General features: G+C 39.4%; 1 protein-coding gene across 1 annotated transcript; it reads right to left on the minus strand.

Annotated features, from left to right (window-relative positions):
- Positions 1-2368: 2368 nt before the first annotated feature.
- Pcdh10 (protocadherin 10) lies at positions 2369-23258 on the minus strand. The gene is made up of 5 exons (XM_038348013.1): positions 19833-23258; positions 18269-18327; positions 17668-17774; positions 9330-9635; positions 2369-2432 (listed from the first exon to the last, which is right to left on the minus strand). Exons 1-5 carry the CDS (start codon positions 22461-22463, stop codon positions 2392-2394), a joined length of 3144 nt encoding a protein of 1047 aa, XP_038203941.1. The 5' UTR covers positions 22464-23258; the 3' UTR covers positions 2369-2391.
- Positions 23259-23617: the final 359 nt, after the last annotated feature.

Below are 23617 nucleotides of genomic sequence, written 5' to 3' on the forward strand. Positions count from 1 at the left end.
CTAGGTTTCAGGTGTCCAGCAGCTGACAGATTATCATACTAACTCTCAGATTTATGGACTGTCTCTCACAACCCTTCCTGTGAAACACTTTTAAGTTACAAAGTCAACCAAGTCTATTCCATCAAGACGCCTCTGCCATATTTACTCAGTTTGCTAATGTCACAGTTGATTCATGGCCTTGTGCTATGTTGCACTTCAAAAAGCAACCTACAGCATCCTTAATTAGAGATGAGAGAGGAATCAGGGTGCTATGACCATTTCCTCCTATACCAAAATTTAAAACAGAAAATGTATCTGTAATTGATTTCATTCATTAAATACATTACTTATTTACACAGATGTTTTCGCACATAACCAACCTTAAAACCTATTTGAATATCATGACAAAAAATGTTTATAAGTTGATTTTTTTTACAAGTAAGGTCTTATTTGGTTTCTGAGTTAGAGGCCAACTTGAGCTATACTTCTAGACCCTGTGTGAAAACAAGCAAACAAAACATTTTCATAGATTCTATCTTAGCAGCTGTCCTGATGATACAGGCACAGGTCCATGATTCCAACATGAGATTGAAGAGCTGGGATAACCATGAGTTAGACACCTGCCTCAGCTAGATAGTAATATCTTGTCTCATCAATATAGTTTTGTACAATACAGTAGTATCTACTTTTCATCATAAACATAGCCATTGGCATATACATGAAGCTTAAAATTGTTACTGATAAACTGAAGTCAGCTTTTCAGTGTGTAAAAGCATGTAATAATTAAGTCCTCAACATAAGACTTGGGACAGTATAGTGTATGATTGAAGGAAATATCAATAGTTAAAAGAGAAAATGCTATGCTCACTACAATTTTTCTAGCAGTGAAAACTCACATCCTTGTTGCAACAAATAGCACCGAGAAGAGCAATGCAATTTGCCGACGGTGCCATAGTTAATTTGCTGTTATTCTTGAGCTTTATGCACTGTTGCTTTGAAAAGAAAAAGGCTAATCTTAAACATCGAATGGAGAAACTAAAACTGATTGCATCACCTTGTTTACGAACAAGTAACTTGTCATATCAGTGGCAGAAGGTAAGAGGGGAAGTGATCAAATGTATTCCATTGTCAAGCATGATCACAGCTCTACCTGAGATAACTTTTGGAAACAATTAAAAACCAAATTCAATAAAGTACAATACTCCTGTACTGTATTGAGGGTATGTTGGTGTACAGTACTTCCAGGTGAGTGTATAAATATGGATGTAGCCGTGTATCCTAAATGATGAAGATAGAGCATAGAAATGTAGTTATAATTATTTGTTGATCTCAATTACTTAAAGCTATAATTGATCATTTTGACTGGCACTCCATTGTAGAGACATTGAAACTTAATCACCATTACAGTCTGCAAAATCTCTTCAAATATTTTAAGAGGGTGTCTCTGAAATAAAGCATACAGTAAGAAAGACATGGCTATGTAAGCCATGGTATATGTGTTAAATATCAAGTTATGGGTTTACTCTAGACTCAGAGCTAAAACTCCAATTATAAATACAAGCCTTTCTGGCTCACAAGTTGTTTCCATTTATGTCCTTTAAAAATTAATAGCATTCTGAGATTCAGTGCTTTCAGACCTCTATATTCTGTCCACTTGGAGTGATCTAGATTGTTCTTTGCAGTGACTAGGACGACCTATGGAGTCTCAAACTTCAAGTACTTTTTATGCTCTATTTAGCACCACCAACTATGAGACTGGCTTTAGCTTTTATTCACCAGTGTTTATGTATGTATTCAATTATCTATATAATTCTTTTTATTATACTAGAAGCTGTACCCATCATGTAGTTTTGCAAATTTTAGGCAGCTCTCCACCATGAGCACCATACCCCACCCTCTTTTAATTTATTTTTTGAGACAGTGTCTTTATGACTCCCCCAGGCAGTGTTTGAACTCTCTCTACAGACCAGATTGGCACTGAACCTCCTGCCTCAGAATACCGAATAGTAAATTATTGTTCTATCTTTTAGGCCTAGTATTATATTTTTTTTAAATCTTAAACAACCAATATAACAGTCTTACACTATTTTCAAGCTACATTATCTAAATGACTTTAACTCCACACAAAGAAGGAGTTTAGAAGACACACTCAGCCAAGAAGAGTCTAGGACACTGAGTATTGAATATTGTTTAATGATATTTATAGGCAAATCAATTTGCATATTCCAGGATTATCTACAAGATATTTATAACTTAAATTATTCATATGTTGATTCAGAAATCCTCAGTAAGATGAAGCAGGAAAAATAATTCCATATGTAGGCATTCCTTTTCATTGAATAATTCTACTTAGGTTTTAATTGATTATCTTCTTTTGTTAGAATCTTATGATGGACAAATGCTTAAATGGGTTTACTTCCAATGTGCAAAACAAGAAAGAGGGTGGAAATGATCTGTAATATAAAATGAGGTATACAAAAATGTTAATATGCTAAAAATGAAAGTGTGCAGGATAGAACTGAACTTTTCCTTGGTTACACAAAGTCTCACGGCAAATGGAATATTATGTAAAATAACAGCTAATAATATCTGTTTCCATCTCTTCACATTCGTTCTTGAATAACATTTTAACTAATCATGTATATTTCCTCAAAGACATAATTATAAATGACTTCAGTAAACAGTATTCATACAGAAGTTAAGCAAAGAGATGGCGAAATCTAGAAGAAGGCATGTACTCACTAGCTTCATAGAAAAGTGAAAGGGGCAGAATCACATGTAAGATACTCAAAAACAAGAAGCTGGAGGAACACCTCACTGACAAGGTACAAAGTGGTTGTAATTAAAACCCTAAGAGTCAAGAGTCATGAATCACTATTTCAGTCCCTTAAGATTTAATATGTTACAAGAACAAATCAAAATAAGTTTAAATTTTGAAAATATTGAAAGATAAGAACAAATCAAAATAAATTTAAGTTCTAAAAAGGTTGAATGGTAAATCATAATTTAAACACCATTACTAAGTGCATTTTTGTTGGGGAAGCTGACCAATCACTTGTCTGAGGGGCGTGACCCCTCCGGGGCATGAGAAAAAAAAAAAAAAATACCTTTAAAAGATCCATGTTTTGTTTGTTTTGCTCTCTTGGTCCCCTGCTCTTCACTGGAACTCTGGCTCTGTAAGTTTCTCCCATTTTCTCCTTTTATTAAAGCTGAGTATTTTATATAAGGCTAGTTTGGTTATTTCCAATTGCCGACCAACCACACCCGCTACATATTTTATTATCTATAATAAGTTCAAATTTTACTGCTTTCTAAAATCCCTACATATATTATCTAATTAAGGGATTAAACTAACAACATTTTAAGTTGTGAAAGATATTTGCTTTAAAAGTGCAGAAATTGTGCTTATGCCAAGATATGTGAATGAATGAATGATGATAGTATTATGTATACCCACATATTATAAAATATCCATTCTTCACTGTTCATAAGTGATTTAAAATATACTATGCATTTCTCAGTAGGTCTGGAAGTGTCAAGAGAGTAACTGTGTCAGGAGAAAAAAAATATAGGACAGAAGCAAACTTTAGCAACCTTTGCAATTGCTTGGAAAGACATTATTTTTAATAAGGATCACAGAAGTTTCTTCTCAGCATATGATAATTTGGGTAAATCATTTATAAGATTATCAAACTCAGGTCAATTAAATTTACAGACATATTTAAATGGCGCTTTAAACATTACAGAGTTATAAATAAAGCAAGAACGGTGACTAAAGAAACTGTAAGAGTTCTTTAGCAAAGGGATTAGGGCTTTCTTGGATGGACACTAGTTTGCCATCAGTCAGTGTGAAGATGTGCAATGATAGGAGGTTGCCTAAGGAGACACACAACGCCAAGGTAAGAAACCCCCAGCAGTGGCAGATGAGCATGCATAGGAAATGAAACACTGGGTCTCCCTGTTGCCTCTCTGAAGAGTTTTCATAACTTCTAACACTATTAGTTGATACACCATGAGAAAGAACTTAAAGAGCGGAGTAACAACCAGTTGTCTCGTATCCCTAGGGTTATAGGGCAGACCCAGGCAGCTGCTGTCTTCAGTTAAGCGCGGTGATGATGGAAACTGGGAATACATGAAGGGCTTGCACATATATGAACTACCGGGATTAGGCGAACATCAGATTGTAACAGTAGACGCAGGGCTGAGCTTTGCTACTGATTGTCTGTTATCATTAATTTTCTGTACAAGTGAGTAAGCTATTTGTTGACAGGAGATTTCTTCATAATCCTGGAGTCACGGAAGTTAATAGAAAAACAGCTCCACTAGAGTGAGAACTGGGATTTGTCAAAAATGGATGAAGTGAACATTTAAGTAAATTGGGCTCATGGATCTGGGAGTGAGGAAAGAAGACCAAGAGATCAACAACAAAGCTCTCAGAAATATTTGATTAGTAAGTAACCGAGCGTGGAGGAAAAAAAAAATGAGCATTCAAAGAAATTACTTTGCTGAAAAGAAAAATCACAAAAATCATAAAAATCATTTACTGATGGCTACAACTATATGACAGAAATTTTTTTAATACTTTAATAAAAAACACTGTAGATTTAACAGATCTGCTATACTATGCCATTACTGGAATGGACATATCCCAAAGATACCACCGCATGGAGTTATATAAATATTCTAGCAAGGAGTGTCAGTAAGAAAGCCATTTTGTCTTGAATTCTGTATATGCTCTCAACACACTATTGAGTTCAGCAAATTATGAAAACTCACAGAAGGCGCACTGAGATAATGAAGACATTGGGAGAGATGTTACTAAACAAAGCATGTTCCCCACTTCCCATCAGCTCGAGGCTGGAAGCGCTCAGAAGCCGATGCCAAAAAAGAGCTTTTAACCAACTCTGGATTTACTAAGAAGAGATCTAGGTAGACTAGATCAGCCACAATTTAGGTGCAATGTTTTAAATTTTTTATCTTTTCAGTGTGGTCTAAGTGAGCGGCAAAATTTTAAAAGAATGCACAAGCTGACAAAAAGCAGTGGGACAAGTGATCTTTTTCTACACAAGCATTAGTCTAGATGCTTCTAATATGAAGGCCTGATGGACTACGACATGTTTCAGCAAGTGGTTCCCTCTAAACTGATGAGTCTAGAAGACTCCCTGGGTTTAAGGAGTTTTCAAGAACGTTACATCAGCGATGTTTAATTGCTTCATTTAATGTGTTGAACGTGTCAAAAAGTTCCATATCACAAATGCATAATGAATGATTACTACATACTGGAGGGAAAAAGGACATACATGAACATATCTTAAAGAAAAAAAATAAAATCATCAGAAAATGTTCCTTGTGTATCCTCATGCTTTTTTTTTTTTTTTCTGCATTGCTTCTGCTTTCTAGTTTGGACCACACTGATTTACTGCCAAAAACATTTTAACATTAGCATATACTCAGGAGTGACTCCAAATATATCTCAGTATTGTTTTGTTTATTCAGGGTTTGGTCAATTATATAAGTAACACATTTACTAATGAACTGCCTTTCCTGAAGCTATTTCTTGAGGGAGAGAGAGAGAGAGAGAGAGAGAGAGAGAGAGAGAGAGAGAGAGAGTTTGCATGTGCAAGCATGAATGGGTATGATCTGTGAGAAGCAGGACTTGTCACTTGTGTAGGCCACTGCATTTGTCATTGTGCCTTCCTCAATCCCTTTTCTACCTTCTCTTATGGGACAGTGTCTCTCACTGAACCTGAAACTCCCCAATCCCACTAGATCAGCTGGCCACACAGGGGCACAGCTGTACCAGCCTCACCGCTGCCAGGGTTACTTGCATGCCTGCATTTGATTAGAGTTCTGACAACCTGGACTCTGGCTGTCCTGCTTGCAAGGCAAGCACTTTGCACACTGATCCATCTCCTCATTGCTGGGGTTAAAGTATTTCTGTTTCTTATCTTCTGAGACTAGCCAGACTGTTTCAAGTAATGCGTTTTGTCATTTAAAGGATGAAATTGCTTTAAATAAAATGCCTATAATAAAAACCACACCCTGAGAATCCTTCTGATAAAAGTGCAGTGTCATTGCTAATCCCCAGGGAATGTCTTTTTCCCATTTTACATTGGCTTCTAAATTGCGGAAAGCAATTATTAACTTCAGTTAAAAGTTAAATTTGTGTTTTAGGATTTTTATTAATCCAATAAAATGTAAGGTGATGAAGCTAAGCTAAAGTGAAAAGGTTCAGGTAAATCTAGGTAATATATCTGTTTCCAACATACACAGTTTTGCTGTGAGCACGAAATCCACAGCTCTGTAATCTAAGTAGGAAAACACAGGTCAGGCAGCGTTTGTGACTAAGGAAGTATTGATAGATGTTATCAGCATGACACCAGTTGCTGTAAGTTCCAGTTGAGTAAACAGATCGTGTTGACTCTTTGGACGTTTTCTATGTGTTAATAAAGAATCTGTAACTCGTTTAGATTGCCATTTTCATTGTATGCAAACACCTTATATCTTTTTCTTTAGTATAGCTTTAAAAAAAACTATCAGAGGTATAGTACTCAGAAGGGATCAGCATAGACAATTATCTAATTTGTATTTTTTAATCTAATATTGCCTTTTGCTCATCATTATTATATAAATTACAGTGGTTACCTCAGGAGGCATTTTTGGAAACTTTAAAAAAAATGACTAAATATATAGCTAGCTACTTTCCTAAACAACAAATGTATATTGCACTCATTGTAAAACTAAATGCATAGGTAACAAAAGCAAAACAGCATAATTATTTAAACATTCTGATAAGCAAGTAATTGGCGTGAATTTTTAGGGTTTTTAATTGTATGATGGACTAGGTTTTTAATTTAGAATATGAGAATGTTGCCATTCCTGATGATAAATGACACGGTATTAAATCCTCTCAGCCAATGATGGAGAATGGTCAGGGACAACCTGAGTGTATAATGTGTACTATTGGACTAACATTAACATTGACTGTGTCTATTAAGTCTCTGTCAAGATATAACATTAAAGGTGATTGTCTGAATTTAACATGACATAAATCACTAAAATATTGTTATTTTTAAAAAGGAGAAATTCATACATGCTCAAAATTCCAGGGTGAATTACGTACATGATAAATAAAAAGGGCCTTTTTTTTTCCTATTTATTCTCTACTTAGGTCACACTTCATTCCAAACACTGAGAATTTGGAACAATATTAGTTGGAAAAAATCTATAGTGAAAAATATAGAGTGTAATTAGAGACTAATTTGATTCAACAGACATGCTTAATCAATATACTTTACAAAGTACAATAATAGATGTTTTTATTTGATTATGCTAACACAGATAGGTATGAAATAAATGGCCCTAAATTCAAGCTTCTAAATGAGAATATTAAATTCTTGCAAAATAGAAAATTTTGCAATAAAAAGGGATAATGTTGTTACTAATAGTAAATATGATTACTATGATCATTATTAAAAGCAAAAATCAGTTAAGAAAATGCTTTTTCAGTTATAGCAAGTTCCAGGTTTAAATAGAAGTATAATTTGCCAAACATTGTATTCACAAAATTATAAAAAAGAGTTGCTTTTCCATTTTCTGTGAATTGTCTTAACCTGACAATATGTCCTTAAAGGAAATATTAGTTTTCATTAAAAGCATACACTTTTAATTCCTTAGAATCACATACACTTAAATTTTCCCTTTTAAAATTGCTAATAATGTTTTTCTCTAAAACATATTCTTAAAGTTACACAAAAGAAGGTGGGATTATTCATATTATTTTGGAAACATTTTATTTTTAAGAACAGTTTCAAATCTATAACTCAGTCTAAGAAGACCTCATCATGGTCCACTTTATAAAATTTGACTTTTGCTCTCTTTGAAAAAGCGAGAATGTGTGAATATGTCTAATTTTGGATCTTAGACTCCCAATAATTTATGTGTTTATGTTTTTATATAGTATAAATAAAATTAAGACTGATGAATTATCAGTGATTCAAAAAAGGCATCATTAACAGACTCTGTGATACTAAAGTGGTGTATCCTCTGAAGTAACAGTCTTTCCTTGACATTTAAGAACCTGAACACAACCTTTCATTTAAAAAAAAGATCACTATTATCATCCCTATTTATGAATCTGATTAGGACCTCAGTGAAAGAAACACTTGCCTGCTCTTATTGTCAAACATTAGAAACCATGGCATCAATAAATTTATTATGTGATTTTTTTGCATTACACACTCTTAATATATACATATATATGTTACATATTATGCATACTCTGTTTTCTTTTTTAAGTTTAAAATCTTTCTTATTTTACCAGCTTCAATAGAAATAATACATCTCCAATATTTCTCAATCTTTATTCAGTTTTAGGATCCAATGAATATTTTCTTGATACTCAAAGATGAAAAAAATATATCAAACGCAATAGAATTTTCAATACCAGGTAGATTTCGATTTTAGATTGAGTTGCCATGAATTTTTTTTTACCTCCGTCGAGTATTACTTATGTGGCTTAACCGGAATTGAATTATAAATTGTATTTATCCTTTAGCAAAAAGGAGACGATGTTATGGAGCAGATTAAACGGAATAGTTTCATTACTGAGGTCTTCAAAGGACAGCTATCATAGAAACCCCAAATATTTTCACTGTCATATGACTGTATAGGATAATCCACAGTACATTTCTTTATTGAACTAAGGATCATAATGTCTGTTGTCTCAACGCTACAAGATTACTGGTCACTCTGTCACACAGTATCTCCGGCTCTGATTATGGACCTGAGTCCTCACCAGCAAACCTCGGAATCTCTAGTGAAAGCTCAGTATGAAGTCTACACACCAACACTACGCTAAATTTGGTCTAATACGTTTAATTTCATTCTATAAACCACAGTTAGCTGATGATACCAGCCAACAGCATCAGGAAACATGAGACTAGGCCAGGAGTCATAACTCAGGGATAAAGTGCTTGTCTGATATGCACAAGTCTCTGAGTTCAATACCCAGAATGCCTTACATCCCCCCCCCCCCAAAGGACTCTGACTTTGATTGGACCTTCAAATTACACAGAAATCAAGTACACAAGGGTTCCACACTGTAGGGAAATATAGAACATCTGAAAATATTTTTTCATGAAAACCAAGCCTGTGTCTTTTAAATATAACCCTAACACCAGAGCCCACCTTCCTGCCAACTGTATCAGTTTTCCGTCATCAAGTACTGCTTAAAACTAAAAACAATTTTCATCATCGTTTCTAAGAACTCACAGTTTTCAGCAATAAGAATGTGGACCTTTACTTCTTAAGAGGAACTACTTTGATGTAAACTTTTGTGTGATACTTACTCAAATATGGTGGTTTGTAAGGCGCTCGTGTACTAGACAGCAATCCGTCCAGCTCCTTCCTCTCCAGGGTGCCATGCAGGGCCTTCTCTTTGCCAAAGGTGGAGAAGGACCTCTCTGCTCCAGGCTGGGCTTCGGGAGGTTCAAAGACCTCGGTGTCTGGAACTGAGTCCATGCCGGGGACATGCAGGTTGCTGCGGTAATCTGCAGCCTGACGTCCATCCGAAGGGACAAATGAAGGCATCCAGCATCGGTCGGAGTGGCCCAGCGCTTTACATTCCTCGGTGCAGTTAGAGAAGAGATCCATACCTGGAAGAAGAGAAAACCGTAGAGAGAAAAAGGGAAGAGACAAGAAACTCCAGATGTAGTCACCATGGGCAGCCATACAGTGGGAAAAGTCTACAGGTAATGTAGTGATAGGTGAAAACATTTTACTAAGTAAATTTTCTCTTAATCTGATGGAAACAAAAAATTAATATTGCTTCCCCTATCATTTAAAACAGGATAAATGATGGGCAAACGTAAAAGGTCTGACTCTATGGCTAAAATGTTGCAGAGACAGTTTTTAAACTCAGAATACTGGTGGAAAAAAAAAAAACAATGCTGGCTGCCAACTTTTTAAAAGTTGAGGAAAAGGGTGAATGGATAAAGCATATTTGAAAACTCTCATGGGCTGATAATAGAGAGAAACCCCGGCTACCTGGGCTTCTTAATCTGCATCCTCTAACAAAGCATCGGCTGATGTTCCTACAAACACAGAAAGGGTATGCCAAGCTCTGACCACAGTTAGACAACAGACTTTAGGTTTTAAATGGCAAGTAAAACTCAACAGTAATTCAGCCCAAATTCACAAATGGCCGATGGCCTGAATTCTGTCCATTTTGTACATAGGAAATAGTAAGGTTCTTACTTTCCTGGAAAGTGAGTTCCTAAAGGTATCTGTCATGGAACTTGGACAGTCCATATGCCTATAAGCCGCTTATATTTACCCCCCTTGCACAAACCAAAAACAAATGGCTATAATTAGGGTAGCCACAGTAACCAAAAGCACTGGGAAACTGCTACAGATAATATTGACATATTCCTTAGTGCTCGTCTGTACTGTAAATGTTTGTCCTAGTCAACACATACTCTATCTCCCCAGATTGAAAATGACACTACAAATTTTATCACATTCATTAGACTAACAAGACTATTAAATGTTACCTGGTTGTGAGCAAGAAAGTCCATCTAGTTGTTGAATCATGTACAAGAATTTGTGGGTATTGTATACGTACATATATGTATATGTGTAGTGTAGTGTATGTGGTGTGTGTCTCCAGATGAGTTCAGATGTGCAAGTAACTATTTGTATGTGCACATCATTTCTCAGCTGTTACCCACTGTCTTTTGTTTGTTGTCTTTTGAGATGGCGTCTGTCACGAACCTGGACTTTGCCAAGTAAGCTGTGCCATCTGGTCAGTGCGCACTAAGGTTCTGTCTGTCTGCACTTCCCCAGCGGTGGGATGGCAAGTGCATGCTCCAGGCTTCAAAGGCAAGCACTTGACTAACTCATTTATCTCAATAGCCCAAGAATTTTTGATACCTATGGTATCTATTTTTTGTTTATTGAGCTATATACTTTACTCTGCTCCTCTCCCTCCCTCGCCTCTCCCCCTCTAGTCTCTCCCATGAATCATTATAGATGGTCTCAAGCAGGTTGCTGGGAATTGAACTCGGGGCCTCTGGAGGAGCAGCCAGTGCTCTTAACTTCTGAGCCCCATTGTTTGTATCATTTGCTCTTATTTTTGAGACAGGGATTCGCTATACAGCCCAAGCTGACCTAGAAATAGCTAAGTAGCCTAGGGTAGCTTGAAACTCTTAATTTTCATGCTTTAGACACCCAAATACAGTCAACTGTCACCATGCCCACCCAACCTGATACTCACGTGGTATAGAGCACAACACAGAGAAGAATGTAAAGAAAGATATCATGCCAATGCTTTTCTAAACATGCTAGTACATTTACTGAATGTTTTAAATATTGGTAAATCTTTCTAGTGTTTTAAATTTATATCTATTTTCTTTTGTGTGTGTGTGTGCGTGCGTGCATGTGCACGCACACGCACATACTATATGGCACATGTGTATGGGTCAGGTCAGGTCACAACTTGCATGGGTAGTTTCTCTCCTTCCACTCTGTGGTTACTAGGGATGAAATTCAGTTCATCGGGTTGAGTTTCAAGGACCTTTCCCCACTGAACCATCTGGTAAGTACAATTTTGATTAACTTCAAATAACTAAAACACAATTAATTTATATCATAAAGTCTCTCAAATGTATGAAAAGCTGGATTTTAAAACTAACATAGAATATTTATTTAATGAGTACACTTGACTCTTAATTGCCCAAATATCTAGAAGTCTCGAGTTCTCAAAGGAAAATGTAATGCTTCAACTGATGTACTATTACACACTGATTTAAATGAAAATGTTTATAAAAAACAATATTTCAAAGTAATAAAACTTTTAGAATTTCTGCAAGTTTTTTGAGTTAATGGGCATTAACTATAAAAAAAGTTGAGGAAACGATGCCAAGATAATTACTGTCCGTTAATCCCACTAAAGAGCGACTTCATTTAAAAAAAAAAAAAAACCTACGCATGATCCTAAGCCCATCCTTCATCGTAACATTCTATTGATAACTGCCATGGACGAGCCTGAAGGTGAATTACTTGTGAGTAATCTCCAGAGAGATTAAGTACTGAGACACGATGTGATTGGGAACAGAATGGAAATCCTGGAGATGTTTCATTACACTCTACACACATCTGCAAGAAGACAGGCGTGCTAAAAGAGAAAGAGAAGATTCCTGATGAGCATGTGTTCATCTCTGGCACAAGACTTGTATTTGGATCCACTGGTGGTTAACTTTTATCTGTTTTATTTAGTGATGGGAGAAAGAAGGCTCCTGTATATTATATAAATCACATTTAAGAAAAAATGATTACGCATAATTATTTTAAAAATAAATCTGAGATAATAAATTTGAAGAATTGTGGATCTTAAGTCCAAATTATTAGTGTAGAATTGTTATATTCCATCATGAAAAGATAAATACTAATGAAAGGTTTTCCAGTTCGTAACTTTTTCTTCATTTGATTGATGCATATCATTTTAAATGGGGGAAATTATGATCAAACATGAAAATCCAGCCATTCACAACGTTTAAGTATATACGTACAAGTATTCATTGTAATTCAAATTACTGTGATCTCATTAATAAACAAATATGCCAGAGTTAAGATAGCTCTTGATGTTATAAATTATTTTATATTTAGCTATATATTTAATTGTATTTTTCATCTTTCAAACTGGCATTTTTTTCTATAACTTCTAATTAATTTTTCTATATAACAATGCTATGAATAAGAAGTATTCATAGCCTGTTGCTAACAAAAATTAAGGATCGCTGAAAGTTTGGTACAAAACAGTCTCATCTGACAACAGAGAAATTTGGTAAGCAATGTTTTTAAAAAAAGTTATGAAGCTATAGAGTGAGTCTTTCTTGGCAATATTAAATATCATTGTATATAACTGGAATAGAAGGTAAAGTGTCTGGAATAGGGCCTGAGTATTTCACCAGTTTTATCAAGAAAACAAGTGGATATATTTCTTACGATGAAAAAATCAGTGATCGAAATGAAAACGAAAACCACAGCATAATCAATAAACTTCAAATAAGAAACTGAGAAATTAATAGAAAACAGACTTTTTTCATTTGTCTTTTAGATAAATAGTTGGAGAATTAAATAAATGTATCCCATTAATGGGTCTCACGCAGGGGAGCAGCAAGTGACTAACAATGTTCTTTTATCATTCATCATTAGTCACATTGACTGTGTAACTTTAGTTACCAAATACGCAGAAGAGTGTTTAACTTTTTGTGAAAACGTGACCACGTACCAGACAAGATGCCGATTCCATTACCTGTGATGCAACTCAGAGCATCCACCTTCTTCTCACGAGTTCTTAAGGCTCGATTTGAAGGTTCAAGATTTAATAAGTTCAATGTAATATTCTCTTTTTGAATGCATTTATGATTAAACTTATGTCATGTGTGGAGTCATGAAAAACATAAGACAATTTTTTTGAAATCTTGATGACATCTACAAAATGTCGTAAGCTATGTAATTTTACTTGCAGTTATTATTTCCAGTCATTTCTTGCTGGTCCTCAGGAATAAGTTATTCTGCAATTATGACAGCTAATATAAGAAACTGACTGTTTTACAAAGATAGACTCGGATAAATTTAATATACATGTATCTATATTTTAAACAACTGTTGGTGGTTCTGTTGAGAAACGCTATTATGAAGAAAATTAGAAGGGTATCCAATTCGTGTTCCTTTCTGATAATAATATAAGACAATCCTTCTTTCTAATCAAACCTTCAGTGTGTGTGTGTTAAAAACAAATTTAAAGAAAACAAACTCATTTTTGAGAAAATTTCTAGCCACCCTTTAAAGTATCCAAAAGTACTTCATATTAACAACACTTATAAGGTAGATGTATCTTTAAGACTATGACAGGGTGAGATATTTATCATTACTCATTGACATATAAAACACACATCAAAATCCTATCCCTTCCTATCAGCTTTCAAACTACTTGTAGTGTTCTCCATTTTTCCCTCCATATGTTCTCTTCTCCATTTTTCCAGTTATACACATCCTCACTTTATCAGATTGTAGCTCATAGTTCACCAGAAACCCAAGCAAGCTTTAGCAAACAGCTGGAGTGAATCCCCTGTATTTATCAGTCAAGGCTTTTGTTACCACCACCTGAAATCTTAGTAGAACTAAGAAAATGATACTTATAGTTCATGAAAAATAAGAATTCTCTTGCAAATGTTGTAGCTATTCAATGTAATATATGACATATATATTTTACTTACTATCTTGAAAAATTGACAATTCTAGTTATTTTATTTTTAAATTATATCCAAAAGTTTACCATGTATGATGAATAAATGTCTTAAATTCTTGTAACAAAATATTTTAAGACAAATCTGGCAAGTTTTAGTTGTTGTAAGTAACGACATTATTTGAAATTCTCCCTTTTAGCATACCTTTTGAAAGGGAAAGGCAATAAAATGAATTCACAACTCGTTGTCGTATTTTCTTAGCATAGACATTTAATAAAGACCTATTTCTTACCACTAAATACATCTGTGTAAATATACTTCAGTAAGTTTTAAAATCATATAGCTAAGATGCTATATCCTTATTCTAAGATAGAAAAATAAATCTTTTAAAATACTGACGTACTACAGAAGCTTGAAAGTATGCTTTATTAAATTAGTTTTCGGTCCTTGGACTGTAGTTCATCAGTTTTCCCTTTGTGATGGCTTATTCAAACCTTTACCACATCTCTCTGGACCCCTGCCATATCCAACCGAAACATCAATAGTGTAGTGAAAAAAAAAGCAGAAAGCACCTTGACAAGGCTATAAAAAGCACACTGATATGGAGCAGTGGTCAAACCCAGGAATTCTGTGCATGCAGCCAGGTGCAGTGGCCAACTGAGAAAGCTTATGTGACTCTCTGCAGCTGCCTTCTTGTCGGCAGCCTTTCTGTGAAGAAGGCTTGAGGCTGCTGTAAGCTTAGACTGCACAAGCACAGGAAGGAAAGAAATAAAGAACAAGACAGGAAACGACTCAAGAAAGAATAGTTCGATGTACTGTGCAAATAAATAAGAATAAAGCAAGGTTAACATAGAAAAATTGAGGAAGTAAAGAAAAAAATGGGGAATTTGAACAGGTAAAAGAGTCAGCTACAGTGTGCACCGGCAAGAGGCACAATCTAAAACAGAGAATTCAGAGTTCTTAATTTTTCCACTCTTGCTCTGATCTTATTGCGTTTTCTCCTAACAAGTTTAGTGAGATTTGCTTAATTACCTCATTTTGCACATTTAAAAGTTCAACCTAAGTTGTCTTTAACCAAGAAATAAATCACATTGGGGGGGGGAGCAAATTTCACTTCTGAAATATCCTTGCTAACTTGCTGAGAGGTTTATAACACAAAACAGCAGTATGAACTGAAAAACGTCACTTAGTAAAAGGCATTTTAATTTTATGCATTCATTTTAACACTAAAAACACTCGGAATCCTTCTTACTATGAAATGAAGCCTATGACAACTGATCAATTCCACAGGAAGGTGCAATTACTTCTCCCTGTAAGTGCTTTCTTACAACTGCAAAACAGCATTTATTGTGCCCAGTATATTGTGTCTACCCTGGGACCACTGAGCTGCAGAAGTGGAGTGGTAATTCTATAACCCTTTGACACATTTAACAACTTAGCTATGGGAGCAAAAAGTTCAGCACTTTGATAACAAAAACTAGAAACTGCTTTGCCTATTTAAACTGTATTGCAGAACACATTTTTTTTTTTCTTTTTCTCCTTTTGCATTTTAATGGTCCTTAAAAGGATCTGGAATCCCAAGTTCTTTGGAAGAATCATTAACAAAATGGCAACACTGTTTGTGTGAAATAAAATAGCTCCCAGGAAGACATGGTAACAGGAATATCTAACAAATTTAGTCTTCCTTGAGAAGGTTTCTCCACTCCTCTCTCTTGGCATTGGTTATTCGGTTCATTGTGTATGTCTAAGTGACTAGACTAAAATGCTCACAGAGCCTGGGGTGCTACTTAAAGAAAAAGAAAGAAAAACACAAAAGGGAGTGGGCGGGAAAGAAATGAAATGCATGCAAAGTAACATGTAGCAGAATTCTCTTTCTCGTATCAAACGTTTTATTGTAAAAAGACTGGGGTTAAACTGGAAACTCGGGGAAAATAGAAATGAATAGTTCTAAATGTACAGTTTTTAAATGATAACAATAAATCATATACCACATATAGGGCAAAAATGAAAGGGACTTTGTACTCACATATAAACTGCTGGCAAGGTCTGGTTTGTTGTCAGGATCCCAGACACTAAATAGATGCTCTGTTCACTTAGCGTGAAGGCCCGCAAGGGGCAGGGACCTCCGGGGATTCTTGGCAGTTCTCAAGTCTCATTAGGTCTGCATATTAATGACTTGCAGCAATATAAAGAGACCCTTGAGCAGTCTTTTTTTCCCTTTCCTCCTGCCCGGGTTTCCCAAGACTAAGCAGCCATAGACAGAGCCCACATTAGCCAACTGAGAGTCTTGTAGCAGCCACTGCTGCCAGGTCCTGCGGGGTGTGCATTGCCCTTTGACACACTGCCTCAGCCCCATTCCCAGTGATACCGAGTGTTTTAAGGAATGAGTACTCTCTAGGACTGATATTACCTTGAAAATAAGGAACTCCATCACTTTATAGAATAAACCGAGATCAAGGATCAAGAGAGCTAAGTGTCACCGAGAGGTAGCTCAGTGATGGACATTTTTCAGATGTTTCAAGAATTTCCCGGGCTTTCCACTTCCCCATGTGCCAAATAAACACAGAATTAGGAAGAAAGGGAACAGAAAATATCTTTCATGGGTGAAATTCGAATGGAAGTAGAGGAAGGCAAACAATTTTATGAAATTGCTTTTATGTCAAAGGAGACAGTTTAGTACCTATGAGTTCTTTTAGTATTAGTAATTACTATTAGACTATCTTGCACATCCTTAAAGGTCAAACTCATATAGAGAATCAAGAAGTAAAATTCAATTTAAAAGTTACATTATATTAAGCTCCCACCTGTGGCCTTTAGTTACCACAAAGGTTAACCTACGTAGATAAATGCTGGAGTTCAAAATTTAATACTTGTCAAAATACAAAAAGACCGAAGATGCTTTAACATTTCTAATTACCAAATGTCTATTACTAATGTTCTGAATCCCAGGGACTCAGGGTTGAAAACTAGATTTTCAACTTTTCAACCTGTTTGTGACTCTTAAACATCATCATTTCTCGGGTGATATTTGGTATGTAAAATGTATTTCTCTGGAAGGCATGGGGTTTTAATTCTAGCGCCCAGCCATGTATTTATTTTCTCTTGCCCTTGTGGCATTCAATAAGCTAACTTGTCTCATAAACAAGCCTAATTATATCCTGTTTGAAGATAAGGAAATAGACAAGGGAGCGATATGTGGACACCTCCACGTGACTCAAATCCACTAAACGACATTGCAAAAAGCAGGAATTCTTCATAGTCATAAGGAATTCCAACCCTTACCACTCCAAAATGAAGTCACATGTTCCACAATTTCCTTCTGAGCATACAGTGACTAAGAGAAGACAGACCATTACCTAAGTTATTATCTCTTGGAAATGTATTTAAATAAACAGCTACACAATGGGCATTCAGATTACTGTTTGGTCACACTTACCAGCTGACTGGCCACGATTAGTGACGTCATGATCACTGTCTCCCTGTTCACTGTCTCCATGGCCACTGTCTTTAGAGCTTACTATGTCAGCTTCCTGGAATGCAGAACTAAAAACACAAAAAAAGGAGAATGTTAGAATAAAAAAAAAGAAATGTAAACACAGAAAACATTCTTCTGCCACCACATGGCCACAGACATGTGCTGCAGACTCTTGAAATTCTTATGTACCTCTAGTTCCACATGAACCTCATTTTTTTTCCCACTTAAATCCTGGAGCCTTCACAGTCAATTGGGACATCCAACATGTGAAGTTTGGACATTATTCTATGACTGGAGCTAAGTACATGCCTGTGACACATTTATAATATATATGTGGAAAAGTCATGGAAAATGGTTAATATTTTATAATTTTCTATAAACAAAAAACATTTTATAGCCCACAGTATACAGATAAATAAATTATATACAGTGTTTATGCTTTGCTCTAGATTAAAGTATGTATGCATTGTGTCTTTTAATATGAAACAACACACCTACTTCTTACTTTTACTAGGTAGGAAGCTGTTCACACACCAAGGTGAGGCTTTCAAAGAGTTCATACCTGTTAACTCGGCGAGGTCTGTCAACTAGATAGCTGAGCTCTGCTCGCTGGTGTTTGTTCTAGGAAAGAAAATAAATAAATAAAGAGCACTAAAATCCAGGGGGTGCAATGGTCATTTTGCTTTTGAGAATGAGAACTATATTGGGTTTAAGCACTGGTATAAATTTTAATGAATGTGCAGGCCTTCATAAGAGCACAGCCTAGTGATTGCTGAGTAGGAGCAGGAGAAATGTGTAGAGACATTTGAATCTAGATTTTTTTCTTTTAATTCAGGTGTAAAGGCTTCAAAAAAGAAAACTCGCTGGCCCACTGTGAATGTATCTTACTGTAAAGGGAGAAGGCAAACAACCTCATAGCTAGGCTTAATATACTCTTGTGTCTACCACAGAAGAACCCTAATTGAATTCTGTGTCTTGTCCTTCCACAAGCTACAGAGTGTTTAAGTGCATACTGATGGACACAAGAAAAACAGCACGCTCAGTAATAAAAAGTTTGGATAATTTCTCGAATTATTTTGTTGTTTATTTCCAAGAGGTACTTAGGATACAAATGAGCTGTACAAATATTCATGAAATTCAATGAGGTATATCTGAGACTCAAAATAAGGAGAGGCCAAGAAAGACTGTCATAATCCTGCCCCCACTTTCCCCTCAGGAAGCCCCGTGCAAGCTCCACACAGCCCACACACCTCAGTCCAGCTTTGCTTTACATGGCTCTCCCCACTCCCCACCCTCCAACTTTGCCCCTATGTCTCTATCTTTTAAAAAAGGAATTGGAATTGACAAGCCAAATTCTTTGATGAAGAAAGCCAACAGTGAGCATTTCCTCAAGAACACAGTGGCAAGGAGGTAATTATTACTGAAACCATATATTTAAGACAATTGTTCAAGCTTTCAGTTGCTTTACTCTTACAGGGTTTGGTGCCAAAAGAACTTCATTCAAATTCACACTGTGTGGGCATTGGGCTTCAAGAGCTTGTGTTAAAGCTGTCCAGAGCAGAGCTGAGGGTTTTTTTTCCCCCCACAGAGAAGTAACTGGTCACCAACACATGCAATCCAATTTAGGCAATCATATAAAGTTAAACAACCTATAGCTCATTTGTACACGCGACTGAAAGCAGCGATAAACAAGCCAAAATTGAACCAACTTTATTAATGCCTGGGACAGATGCAAAGAGAAAAAGACTTTTGTCAGTGATAGGAAGCCCCTCCCCCACCCTACTTTCTCTCTTCAAGCTTTTTCTTCTTATGTCCCCCAAGTTTCAAAGAAGGCAGGACCCTAAATAGGCGAGAGGGAGGAGGAAGCTAAGAGGTGTCAAAGAAGCAAAGGGAGAGGGAAGGAAAATAAAAGCAAAGGGGTGGAGCGCAGTCAGGAACAACACGGAAGTTAGGTTACACTTCACCAGGTGAGAAAAGGTGACCCCCATATCCTCGCCTTCCCACAGCCATACAAACCAGCTAACACCCTAAAACTACACAGTGCACCAGAGAGATAAAGGGCCGGGCTAGAGGAGGCTTTCTGATGGAGGAGATGAGAGATGGTGGTTCTTTCGCTTCAGCCTTACCTCGTTGGACAAAATGCTTCCGTTGGAAATGATGTCTGGTTGTTGGTCGCTGTACCCGGTGACGATGGCTCCGCAGGGGTTGTGCTCAGCATCTGTACTCCGGGAAGGGCTGCAGGGCTTCAGGAACATCAGGTCGGTCTTGGCGGACTCCGGGGTGAGGCAGACCTGATAGCAATAGTTCTGGTTGTGGTGATGGGAACCGAAGCTCCCGGACTCCTCCACCGGCACCTGGGCCGGGTTGCTGGGGACATTGGCGCTCTGCACCAACATGATGTCTGACTTGCTGAGTTTCTTCTTGCGCGCCCTGGCTTGGCGGCCGCAGCAGGTGGAGCCCCCATTGCCACAGCAGCAGCAGCAGAGGCAGCAATCACTCGCTAGACAGGTGTAGATGTTGAGTTTTTTCTCCTTTTGACAGCGCACGGCCAACACGATCATGGCCAGCAGGAAAATGAAGGACACTGAGCCCAGGGCTATGATGAGGATCAGCGTGAGGTCCAGTGAAGTTTCCCCGCCACCAGAGCGGCTGGTGCGCTGGTGCTCCCCGGGCCCTCCGCCTCCGCCCCCACCCCCGCCCTGGGGCTCCACGGCTCCATCCACCAGCTGAACAACCAGGGTGGCTGTGGAGGACAGGGGTGGTTGCCCATGGTCGCGCACCTCAATCACCAGCTCGTAAGGCCGCTGGGGGTCGCGCTTGGCTGGGACCCTGCGCGCAGTGCGGAGCTCTCCGGTGCGCCAGTCCAGGCGGAATAGGTTCATTTCATTGCCCCTCACGATGGTGTAGGTGAGCCTAGCGTTCTCGCCGTCGTCCGCGTCCACTGCGGCTACGCGAGTAAGCAGGTAACCCGGCTCGGCAGAGCGGGGCAGCACCTCGCGGGCTGGAGTCCCGTTGCGCCCCGGGAGGGGTGCCACGATGGCGGGGGCGTTGTCGTTCTGATCCACAATCAGGATGTTGACTGTGGCGTTGCCTGCCAGCGCCTGGGGGCTGCCGGCATCCCGGGCTTCCACTTGAAAGCTGAAGTCCTTGATCTGCTCATAGTCGAAGGATCTCAGGGCGTATAAGTAGCCGTTGTCCGAGTTGATGGACACGTAGGTGAAGACGCTCATGCCCTGGATCTGGCACTCGAGGATAGAATAGGTTAATTTGGCATTGGCCCCTTCGTCGCGGTCCGTGGCGCTCACCGCGTAAATGTAGGCACCCGGCACGTTGTTTTCTGTCACATAGACGTCGTAGACCGGCTGGCTGAAGCGCGGCGCATTGTCGTTCACATCCGACACTTGAACCTGAATGGACTTACTGGTGGAGAGTGCAGGTTCGCCCCGGTCGCGGGCCACGACTGTCAGGGTGTAGGAGTCCCCAGTCTCTCGGTCCAATGGGGCTTCGGTGACGATAGTGTAGTAATTCTTGAAGGAAGACTTGAGGCGGAACGGCACGTCTCCCAGCAGTTCGCACTGCACCTGCCCATTCTCCTCTGAGTCCCGATCGGTCACGCTGAATAGAGCCACCACCGTGCCAGGGGCCGCACCCTCGCTCACCGCCTCTTTCACCGTGCTGAAGCTGATCTCTGGTGCGTTGTCGTTGGCATCCAGCACTCTGACCAGCACCTTGCAGTGTGCAGGCACAGCGTTGGGACCCAAGTCCTTGGCTTGGACATACACCTGGTACACTGGGCTCTCTTCATAGTCCAGCTCGCCACTCACCTCTAGCCGGCCGGTGCGAGGCGACAGTCCAAAGAGCTCTCGAGCCCTGGGAGAAATGTGACTACTAAATGAGTACACGACCTCGCCATTCTGGCCTTCATCGGGGTCGGTGGCGTTGAGCTGGATCACTAGGGTGCCAGGGGGTGAATTCTCTGGTAGGGAAACAGTGTAGACGGGTTGGTCGAACGCGGGCACATTGTCGTTGGAGTCGAGCACTCGGATGGTGAGCAAGGCCGTGCCAGTGCGCTGCTGCTGGGGGGGCAGGCCAACTCCCCCACCGCCTCCCCCTCCTTCCCCTCCTCCTCCCCCTCCTCCCCCGTCCACCGCGGTCAGCACGTAGCGGTGCACCGCTTGCTGTTCTCGGTCCAGTGGCTTCTCCAGCACCAGCTCGGCGAATCGGTTACCATCTCCCTGGGTCTGCACATCTAGGGAGAAGTAACTATTCGGGGTTATCTCATAGTCTCGCAATGAGTTGGTCCCCACGTCTGGGTCGAAGGCGCTCTCCAAGGGAAAGCGGGTGCCTGGCGTGGCGCTCTCTGAGATCTCCACTGTCAGGTCCGGCTCGGGGAAGGAGGGAGGGTTGTCATTGATGTCCAGCACTTCGATCTCCACTCGGAACAGCTCCAGCGGATTCTCCAGGAAGACCTCCAGGTGCAGGACGCAAGAGGGACTCTGCTTGCAGATCTGCTCGCGGTCGATCTTTTCGTTTACGTACAGAACCCCGGTCTCCAGATTGAGGTCCAAGTAAGGGGTCCGTGAGTTGGCCACAGTCTGAAACCTGCGAGCTGAAAGTTTTGTAATGTCCAAGCCCAGATCTTCGGCGATATTCCCCACGAAAGTGCCATGTTCCTGCTCCTCCTGCACTGTATAATGAAGCTGGGAAATGACTCCGTCCACCATCCAGAGCAAGGCAAAGAATAACAGCACAATCATCTCCAAAAGGAAAGGAAGCCGCTCCCCCGTAGCCAGTCAGCCACCCGATTACCTCCCCCACCACCAAAAAATAATAATCTCAAACACATAAATTAAATAGTGTGCTACGAGGGGGGGCTTTTGTGGCTGTCCTAAAATTGTTATTCCTTTCACTTCATTTTAGAGCTTCCCCAAATCCAGCCTCATTTTTCAATCTTAACGCAGGAAGGGTGACAGATGTCCCCTCTGCTCAGATGTAATCTTCCCACTCTGACCAATTAATAAAATAATGATAATGCAATAGTCAGCCTCCTTTATTCCGACAGTCTTGGCGCAACGCGGCGCTGGCAAATCCCAAGGAGGAAATTTCGATATTTCAAGACTGTCCTAGGTTTGTCTTCTTTCTGATAGGAGGAGAACGTGGAGGAGGAAGAAGAGGAGAAGGAAGATGAAGAGGAAGAGGAGATGCCGTTGGCACCGCTGAGCATGCCTCTTGATGTCAATGGCTTGCCAACGCGAGCGGACTTAAAGGCAGCGAGAGAATTTTGTGCTGGAGAAAGACCGAGCCGTTCTGCAGCATAAAACTTTCATTCTCTTCCTTTCTCCGGATGGACGTTCCTCTTGACATTTTCTCCCCTCCTTGGCTCTATTTGCAATTCTTGCCTTTCGTAGTCTTGTCCGTATCCTCAATCCAACCGTCCCTTGCTTTGCTGTAAAGACAGCGAGCGGTTTCTTTTCTGCTGTTTCCTTCCCGAGCCTTTCCCCTCTAACCTGCCTCTTTTCCTTTCAGTCCATCCTGCCTCCTGCTCCAGCCTTAAAGCCTGTGTTCTCGGCTGGCAGTTTCTGAGCTCCGAGCGCTCCGCTTCTCTGTTTTTGCGCAGCGCCCTCATTCTGCCAACCAATCGCAGCGGAGCACCACCCACTGAGCGACTACTCATTGGCAAGAGTGGCCGTCAAGTAGACACGTCACGCGGCAGCCAGGAGGGGCGGGGCAGAACTCTCGCCTTGGCTGCCCGAGTGAGTGTGAGTGTGAGAGCGAGAACAGCCCGCAGGTCCCGAGGCGCTTGCTGGGGACTCTGCCGCGGAAAGTTCCCAGTCCCCAGCTGCAGGTAATGGGCAGGGAATAAGAGAGGTTCCCCTGTTTGCATCAGCAAATACGAAAACATGATAGCAAC

This window comes from Arvicola amphibius, chromosome 11 (assembly GCF_903992535.2).
Source record: "Arvicola amphibius chromosome 11, mArvAmp1.2, whole genome shotgun sequence".
Taxonomy (NCBI): domain Eukaryota; kingdom Metazoa; phylum Chordata; class Mammalia; order Rodentia; family Cricetidae; genus Arvicola; species Arvicola amphibius.